Source organism: Drosophila virilis, chromosome 4 (assembly GCF_030788295.1).
Source record: "Drosophila virilis strain 15010-1051.87 chromosome 4, Dvir_AGI_RSII-ME, whole genome shotgun sequence".
Lineage (NCBI taxonomy): Eukaryota > Metazoa > Arthropoda > Insecta > Diptera > Drosophilidae > Drosophila > Drosophila virilis.
This window is the reverse complement of record NC_091546.1, coordinates 21,077,501-21,087,343: the sequence shown is the minus strand read 5'-3', so window position 1 is coordinate 21,087,343 and position 9,843 is coordinate 21,077,501. Positions and strand designations below refer to the sequence as shown.

Sequence of the window (9,843 nt, the reverse complement as noted above, 5' to 3'; positions counted from 1 at the left end):
TGCAAAGTACATGAAAAATGCTAGAGCCGTAGCTGGTACTGAAAATGGCAAGGCGAGGTGTTTATAATAGTGGAAATTGTCTTTAAGGTGCCACGAAACTAAAAACAGAATATAACACAAATAAAGTAACCCATTATTTTAGAAGAGCGCGCATAGCTCATGGTGTCATATCATACTCTTAATTTGGCGCACGAAAATAAATGTACATTTACACTTTAAGCATGCAAAATCTACATAAATATTAGAATTCGTAGGAAACATATATGATATTTATAAACCCATGCTTACTTTATTTTACGATTTTTATGCCTTATGCCTAGTTGTCATATTCAGAAAACAATTGTATTTCGTAGAGACATTAACTTGTTGCGGCCTGGCGATTATAATTTGTTACACTGGCAGACAAAAGCGTTGCCAAAATGACAACAGCCTAATTAACAATATACGAAACACATTTATTATACATGAAAAAATAATTCAAAAATGGTTTTCATCAAGTTTAAGAAATGCATAAATAATCAAAATAGACGACAAACCAGAAAGGATTGAAACTCAGCAAAATAATTGACTATAGCAGATAGAAATCTCAAATATAAATTTAACACAAATTTCAAAACACTTCCAAAAAACGAAAAAAAAATAGGGTACGACTAAGGGATACCCTGAACGAGCTAAGGGAAGCAGTTGGCAGGGGAATATCTGTATATTTTGATCAAATTGAATGACTAGCTTTCAAGACCTAAGATATTTGCCCAAAAAACAGAAATTCAATATCGATTTTCATCGATTGCTTGGAGATAGGGCGTCGATTATCGGAAACATACTTGCACGGCGCGAGTTCAAGTAGGAAATACGTTCACAATTTTAGCTCTAAAAGGTTCAGAGATCGTAGTAGACACACGGCCAGATGAACGGACGGACGGAATCACGGACAGACGGTCATTGATGCTGATCAAAAAATATATATACATTAAGAGGTAGAAAATACATTTTTACCCAGGGTATAGAAAATTCACAAAAATCGAAAAAAAATAACAATTTTCAATATTTTCTTTAGCAAAAAAAAATTCCATTAATGCCATCATTATCGAAAATCCTCTCCAATTGCTGAAATTTAAATGTCACTCGAGGTTTGCAATTTGCTCGCACGGTTTTATTTTTGATCATTCGATTTTCGATTTCGCTTTTATATGCAACTACCACAGTTTACATTACGTGTATCTACTTTTGTTTTTGTTTTTGTATTGTTAAGTGTTATGTGTAGCCATAAAATTAGTTAATTGTGAGTGTGTGTGTGTGTGCCGCCAGGTTCGGTCTTCTTTGTTTTTGCTCACGTTTTGCAATTTATACAACTTATTGCTATACTTAATGCATTTAAATGCCTCAAAATCGCCATTAATTACTCATACTATAGTATATAGACACAGAGGATATATCGTATATGTGTGCTAGATCAAGCTTAGCGTAGTGTTATGCTCAAGATATGTACTCCACAAAAACCATGTGTATTCCAATAGACTGTAAGGCGATCTTTTACAGTTATTTCTCACCGCCCTGGAATTCGGACTCCTCGGCTCCAGCCTCAGGTTCGGCGTCTACATCCACGCCTCCATTATCCTCCTGCTCTTTCTCGCTCTGATTGCCAATGCTCTCATTTTGATTGTTTTCCATCTTGATACTGCTCAACGGATGCCAGATGGTATTACTTAAAGTTCCGTCATCCTCGCGAGATGCAGGGCTTTGCGCCGGCTCTGACGTTGGTGACTTGCTGTTACTGCGCTCCATTCCATGGGCATACTGGTGATGAAGACCAGCGCCACCTAAGAAGTTTGGAAAACTCAGCAGACCTGGCGGATATGGATACTTGGCTCCATTTGCAAAGTGCGGTGGAGGTATGTTGGTAAACGCGCCAGGACTTAATTCACCGGGCTAATATTCATTTTGAAGATAAAGAACAATGTAAAGAGAAATTTTCTGTATTCAACCTTTGGGTGATGCCTATCTTAAGCCACAGAAACAAAAGCAAATTTCGAACAAATCAAGCATGTGAATATTATAGGAAAAAATATGAGATTTTTTAGGTCCAGCTCCATAAATGAAAATCAATTTTGATAAAACAATAAAACGAATAGAGCAAGAAAAGCAGTCGAATACCAATTTTTAAGCAGAGGTGCATTTTCTACAGCTTTTAAAGATAATATGATAGTTGAGCACATACCTTGGGTGGAATTCCGTTGAAGAAAGGTGGCAGATAGGGAAAAAAGAGTTCCGGTCGGCGCTGCATGAACTCCTGTTCAGCCGAAGGCGCTCCATGTGCAGCGCCCGGTGCCGGTCCAGGGCGCATCGGTAACTCTAGGGACATACGGCGGCCCCGACGCGATGTTGGATTCGTCCACATATGCGTACCCATATGAACCTATAGTAAGCAAGCGGAGATGCACAGGAAAATGTAAGCGGATCAATATAGGCTCTGGCGACTGAAAACCGCATCAGAAATGCACCTTAAGGTTACCCTTAGTGGTAAAGGCCTTCTGACAGACATTGCACTGAAAGGGCTTATCCCCGGTATGAGTGCGCATGTGAATCTGCAGCGCGGAGCTAGAACTGAAATTGCGTCGGCAGACGTGGCAGAAATGCTTGTTGTTAACCGGCGGATCGAGGCTAGAGCTGGGCGGGCCTGCCGACATAAGTGCTTGCTGAAAGTCCAGCGGGCTAGCTGGAAAGCGATGAGCATCTGTGAAGGATCAGCGCCCAATATAAATGGTATATGGTGGCTGGACTGGTACCACAGTAGATAGCACTTACGCAACTGCATCTTCATCAGTGACTGCTCCGCATCGGCGGCTGCCTCGTGCTGATAGTTGGTAGCGGCTGTATTTGAAGCGTTATCGCCACCCTCGTCGACTAGCAGCCGATCGGACTCAGGCTCCTCTTTAATGGTTGCCGCCGATGGCGTGACTGGCTCCGCTGGCGCCAACTCCTGCGATTGCTTCGGCTTCTTAGCAAACAGATTTGGATTGAGAGTGAGCTGAAAAATATATATATATGTGTGCGTTTAGTTGAGCGAAAACAAAACGCGGACTGCCATAAGGGGCGATAATTTCTCTGCATTTGCCAGTTAATGTAGCGTTCAAATCGCACTTCTCAAAGTTCGGCCTAGACGCAATTCCTAATTATCTTATTTTCGAGAAGCCACAAAACATAAAGTACAATTTTTCTATGCCATCGCGTATAATAATGCCAACTAATTATCTTGCGCAGACAAAACCGCCGGGTCTCATATTTTTATGGCAAAACAATTGTTTGTTCTGGTTTTCGTTCTGGTTGCTCTGGCTGCCGGCTGGTGCGGCGGCTGACACAGTCCCTGGCTGCCCCACAGATGCCGACCGAGGCGCGACAAACAAAAGATTAAATAATTTTGCATAAAGCGTAACATAATTTATTTGCATTGAATGCATCGCACACACCGCCACCGATCCGGCACACAAACACCCCGCTGTCCGGATCCCCCCTAAGATTATACCACCGCCTATTCCCATTTCTTAAGAGATGGCACGCGAAGCGCGCACTCGCCGCGTTGACATTTATCTGGTAGAGCTCGGAATGGGAGGGGGGGCAGCTGCGACTACTCTGGGACCAGACCAACTCGTAAATTTCGCATCATCATAATGCATTCTCGTAATTACTTACAATTTTTGAATCATTTAAAAATTTCAAGCCCAAAAATGATGCCGATGCCGATGCCGATGACGATGCCCGCCAACTTTGTCTCGTGTCTGATGAAGATCATCAACAATGTGTTAAGCGAGCAAAACGGAACGGAGCACCCAGTATGGAGTGCAGTCTGTCTCCGCAAGACGACAAGACAAGGCAGCGTAACAGGGCTGATTACTGGCTGAAAATGTTATGACATTTGGGCCAAAATATAGCAAGACACATGGGCGGATTGAGGTTTAAAATCACGCCCAAGGGGCAACAATTTTCCTAATAGTACTATGGAGAATTATACTTGCATTAAAATAGGAAGTATTCGTAAAATTTCTTGTCCGACTTTGTGCTGGACTGCTTTATAAGCAATTGCAGGTTGAGAGTTCCAAAAAGTATCTACAGTTCGAACTTTTCGCAGGGTCATATTATTGAATTTGAAATCCGCCACCGTTCTCAAATATTCACTTACAATTTTGGAGTTACTCCAAGAATTTAAAATATAATGAACGATGTCATTAGTCATATAGACAATGCCGCATTGCGCGCAAGGCAGAACCACAACATGAAACTGCGGACGAACATTCTTAAATATTAATTCTCGCATTTGTGCTTAAGTTATGGGCAGCCACATGGCTGCTCAACAACGTAGACACATACTATATAGAACGTTGAGCGCAGACCAGACTTGCCGCTTCCCCGCGCTCGTGTTTCTGTAATAAACCATACTAGCTCAAAGACGAACGCACTTTAATAAATAATTGGCGTTGTTGTGTGGTGTAATCTCAGCGCTTTAAGACATGCACAAGGCCCTGGGCAATGCGAGCTAAACTCTCAACCTCAATGTTTTTTCTTCTTCTTCTTTAGATGCGACCGCCAAGCGGAACGCCGACAATTAAGGCAAACTATGCAACTTGGCCACAATTTCTTCATAATAATGCCAAAGTCGTGAACAAGAGCAAGATGAGCAATTAATAATAAGCTCATAATTTGTATGGACCTGCCTAAACGGGAGTCTACCCAGTTTCCTAGTTTCTGTCCATATTGGGTTGCCCACTCTTGAGCACTTCTGGCCATAACAATTTCATTAATGATGCCAAGACCAGGCTCTCTATATGTATGCATTGCGATTCGGAGCGGCAACAAAGCTATTTGCACAGCTGGCATTAATTCTCATCATTAGATGTTGTTTAAGAAGCGCATTTCATTTCGAGGATATTTATTCGTTTTTGCAGCATTTCAAGAGAGCAGTTTAAATTTGTCAAAGTCTTGTCCTTACCCAGCTAAATTATTACAAGTCCCATTTGAAAAGATTTAACAACAAACAACCGAAAACAAACTTACCTTTGGCCCATACGGTGATATAGTTTCGTTGGAGTGGGCTCGGGCGGAAGGAACCGTCATTTCTTTGGCATGTTCGTTCTGTAGATGAGTTTCCAGGGCAGCCTGGTTGGGCAGCATCTTGAAGCACAAATTGCACACATTTGGGGGCGGCTGCAGACCTAAAAATAGAGAGTCAAGGAAATAACAAATCAAGCACAAGGCAGTCATGATACGACATAACTTTCGACGCATGTTGGAAACGAGAGGAACCGAAATTCAATATAATAAATTTTCATCAGAATAAAACATTGTGACATAATGACGCCACGATCATGAAACAAAGCGTAATTCATTGAGGGCTGCCTTCCGACGCCGATCACGTATTGAAATTGAAAATGCGCGAAAAGTTTATAAATAAATTTTGGAATTTGGCATAGGCAGACGTGGCATATATTGGGGAATGGGTGTGGATGGGGCTGTAAATGCTTTGTCTTGGTCCAATTGAGTTATGTCGCGCTAAGAACGCAGATTTATTGTGCCGCGGCCGCGTGAAGCTACTGCCTCACTGTCTCATGGCAAACATCGCCTGGGTCAAAGGTGACAGACAAAGAGGCTTTGTCATTTCGCAGCTTGACAGTCGCTGCGTACTTACCCATTAATCCGAGCGGTCCGAAGGGCAGCAGCGGAAACTTGGCATGCGTTTGCCCTAGCGCATGCATCTCATCGCGCGCCGCCGCCATCAGTAACAGATTCGGAGGCATCGGCATGCCAAGCATCGGTAGGGCTCCAGTACCAACAGCTGTTGTACTATTACCGACGCCAAAGAGCCTCGCCGCAGCCGCTGTTGCCGCCGACGACGATGATGGCGATGAAAGGTCCATTGCAGGCATCTCGCCGCTGGTGCTTTCACGTCCACCACCTTCCATATCGGATCTGGAGCGTTCGTCATCATGGCCAGTCCTTCTATCTCTGTCAAGTAGTGTGGCGGTGGCTGCACTTGAATTGTCACGCGAATCGTCAGTGCTGTCCATGGTCATGAACTCGTCGAAATCGCCTCCCTGCGAAGACTCCGAGCGCTGCCCAGAGTGGTCTGATATGGTGGTTGAGAAGTCCAAAGTGTCTGAGGTGCCTAGCGACTTGTTTGAGTTCTGATCCTCAATACCCAAGCGCTCAGCATCACCAAGCCCAATACTCTGACTCTGACCCTGACCATGCCCCTGATTGCCGCTGCCGTCGTCCATGGTGTGAATGCGAATGTGCTGCTGCAGGATGATGCCGTTGGAGAACTTTTGGTGGCATACTGGGCACTTGAACTGACTGCGCATGGGTGGCTTTATTTTGTGTATGCTCATGTGCGCCTTAAGGTTGCCCTTGGTGGCGAATGCGCGTCCACAGATCTTACAGCGAAAAGGTCGCTCGCCAGTGTGAGTGCGTATATGCATCTGCAGTGAGCTGCGGCAGGACATGACCTTCTGGCAGAAAATGCACTGATTCGGATCGGTTAGCTTGTTCTCGATGTTGTCAACCAGCTGCTGAAGCTTTGACGTCTCCGATGTCTTATCTATCTCAATGAGATCCTCCCACGATTTGTCAATGATGCGCTCCATCTGAGCCAACGAGTACTCGCCTGGCAGTGCCACAGTCCCATCACGACTGGCCGAAGAGCGTCGCACCAGCTTGGCAATCTGTAGATGCTCGGGATGTTCGCGATCATCTCCGGGCGGACTGCCCGCATTGCTCGTCTGACGCTTACGTACGCTGCCGTTTCGACGATTCGCCGTCGTCGGCGGCGTCGTTGGCTTTGGACTGTCCTTCGTTTTATCCTTTTCTTGTTTCTCGGTGAAAGCTACCGGCGGCTGGACAGAATCCGTTGCACTTTGATTTCTGCTCCGTTCAGGCTGAGATTTGGATGTCTGCGCGGGTTGCATGGGAGAGTGCGACATCTCTCTGGCCGGCTTGCTTAGATCCTCGGCCTGCTGTAGATGTCCCGACATTGTCAACGACTGCGGCTCTTGCTGCTGCTGCTGTTCCAACGGTGTATGATCCACGCTAGGTTGACCTACGTTAGGCGGCGGAGGCGGTGCCAGAGGCGCTGGCGTCACAAAGGGTAAACGAATAGGTGGCAGAGCGGCAAACTGCTCGGGCGTTGCCGGCGGTGGCCCCCCATTGACCACAGGCGGCAGCAGCATGGGAGGAAAGATTTGCGTGTGGCGTTGATAGTGCACCTTTAAATTGCCCTTGGTGGTAAACTTGCTGCCACAGACGTTGCAATGGAAGGGTCTCTCTCCGGTGTGGGATCGCAGGTGTATTTGCAGGGCCGAGTAACTGCCGAAAATCTTGCCACAATACTTGCAACGATGCTTAAAGATCTCACCACGACTCTGTGCTTCCTTTGAGGCATATTCCGAATATTCCTCCTGCATTTGCGCGGCGTGCAAGCTCTGCGACGCCGAGTCCAGCACCTCCTCTGTACGGCGTTGCAGCATCTCCAGACAGTTGGGCTCATTTGGCGCCGGTGGTGGGTCGTGATTGGTAATGATACTGGATGCCAGACTAGAGCTGATATCGCACATTATCGGCTTATATTCACTCTCCAGCTCGCGTTCGGCCTCAACCTCAATTTCACGGTCGCGTTCTATTTTGGTGAGGAGCACCTCTCGTTCCCTATTGCACTCATTGGATATTGCCTCTATTTCCATTGACATTTCCTGTTCCTCAGTCTTTGAACTCTCCTCCAGCCTTTCATGATCAATCTCTGCTTCCTCGCCATTTAGTTTCGGCTGCTCTTTGGAAGGATTTAGCGGCGGCGGCGGCGGCGGCGGCGGCGGCTCCTCTTCTTCCTCCTCCTCATCTTCATCTTCAGGTTCAGCATAACTTTGACCCGGCCTACTCAGAGCAGCTACCACGCCACCCGCCCGCTTCAATTGACTCTGTAGGTGCTGGATGAGCTGCAGCTGCATCAGATGCTGTCGCTGTACATTGAAGATCGTCGATTGCACCATGGCCAGATCATTTGGATCAGTCGTACCCGCCAGCGCAGTGGCTGCAAACTGTGCCACCGCCACTTTGGTATGTTGTAAAGCTTCTAGTGCCACGTGCCCGCTTGTAGGCAAGCGGCTGCCGGAGATAACCGATAAATCCAGCGCCTCATTACTGTTCTCCGGCTGATCAGCGCAGGGCAACGATGTCTCCGATTCTAGCTGTAACGCCGCCTCCGGCTCCGGCATTTCGTCCGCTGCGCTGCCGTTATTATTGCTGTCCGCATTCAGCTCCTTGGCTAGCAGACTGCTATCGCCTGTAGGGTCTGCAGCTACCGAGCTGCCACCATTAGAAGAGCCACTGCGCGTACCTGTGCTTCGGTAATTGATGCGGTTGCGAAATATTGAACACATTCTCCTCTAGAACGGTGGGTGCTGATCGCTCCACTTCCTTCGGTTCACAATTTCTGTTGGTACTGATTCGAGATCTATCTTGGACACTGGACCTGGGTCCGGTTATGGGTATGGGTGTGATTGCAGCGTTGTTGCTGCTGTTCATGGGCGCTGTGGGTGAGACGAGAGAGATTAAAATCAGAAAGTGGGATCAAACAAATTTACGCACATATTCCTGACAAATTATTTTTGCTATAACCGGCGAGATGGCGATGCCGTCACGTAAGGAGGCTCCGACCCGGTCAGACTATGATAAATTTTTGAATATATGAATAGCGTCGTGTCGCAACTTTGGGTGATGAATAAATGAACGCATTGCATATTATTAGGGGCGTATAACTTAATTTTAGCCTACCTAACCAACCGGGCAATACATATCTATATCAGAACAATGTTTTTGGACTTTCCGTGTCCGTGTCTTGTGTTTGTGAATTATTGAACTGGCCGAAGCTCGATGCGTTTGCGTTTTGCATGAGCCATTGGCTTGGTTAATTTATTGATATATTACTTGGAATCACTCAGCATAACTTTGTTTTGGTCCCATTCGATTTATTCCGGCTATATCTAATTTACTTGCTGCCAGCTCACCCACACGCCTAGTCCGTCCTATCGGCATATATAATCCCAGATTGCGTTATGGGTCTCTTATGATACGGAAATGCTAAAAGCCTTATGACAGATTCAAATGTGCTTCGTAGGTAAATATCGGTCAAACTGGTGGATAATCGATCTCCTTGAGCGCTGACGACATTGTCAAATACCTGTAAGCTATTACAGAACAGTTTTTGATTGTGTCGAATTGTAAATTCAAAGTTTACTTTGTCTCATTCGAATACCTAAGATTTTCAAATTATGCATTGTATATTTAATAGGGAACATCTTACAAATGCCAAATTCAGCTGGGCTCGCAATGAAAGAAAGATTCAGATGCAAGTTTACCAATTTTGGCAGCAAATCGATTTCCCCATAATTCTGTATAATTTGTATGTTACATTTTCAACAATCTTGCCGTGCTCTAGCATATTTTTAGTCCCACAGTAAATTGGAAAAAATATTTCACAATAATCGATGCGCACATGAGCGTGGAGTTGGTATACCGTTCGCATTACGGGCGATTGCTTTATGATTATTTCCCGGCAATTAAGTGAATTTATTGGCAAAGGTAAACACAAGGTGTGCCCAGATGCATGCCCTGACCCCACATCCCGATAAAAGCCATAGTCAGATTGTTGGCTATCCACATTTCGTACTCGCATCTATACATACATATTTATATCGATTGGGCGCTCTCGAAATCGTCGACGCGAACACATCGTATAGTATTTCTATCAATGCCGACGAAGGCAATGGGCTCATCCGAAATCAATTTGTTTAATGCAGCAAC

The 9,843-nt window shown here is 45.5% G+C and overlaps 1 protein-coding gene across 4 annotated transcripts in view; it reads right to left on the bottom strand.

Moving 5' to 3' along the window:
- Positions 1-1,114: 1,114 nt before the first annotated feature.
- The window catches only part of salr (spalt-related), a 40,414-nt gene continuing 31,685 nt past the window's right edge, over positions 1,115-9,843 (bottom strand). For 2 of the 4 annotated variants that reach the window (XM_070208843.1, XM_015172565.3), the window contains exons 2-7: positions 5,681-8,570; positions 5,050-5,207; positions 2,806-3,028; positions 2,502-2,734; positions 2,219-2,416; positions 1,115-1,929 (exon numbers count right to left, since the gene is read on the bottom strand). In XM_070208843.1, the coding sequence (XP_070064944.1) occupies positions 1,540-1,929; positions 2,219-2,416; positions 2,502-2,734; positions 2,806-3,028; positions 5,050-5,207; positions 5,681-8,420 (3,942 nt within the window). In that variant the 5' untranslated portion in view covers positions 8,421-8,570 and the 3' untranslated portion in view covers positions 1,115-1,539. Of the gene's footprint in view, positions 1,930-2,218; positions 2,417-2,501; positions 2,735-2,805; positions 3,029-5,049; positions 5,208-5,680; positions 8,571-8,628; positions 8,940-8,967; positions 9,238-9,843 lie in introns of those variants that run through there. The other 2 variants (XM_002051213.4, XM_032437673.2) reach the window with 2 other exon arrangements.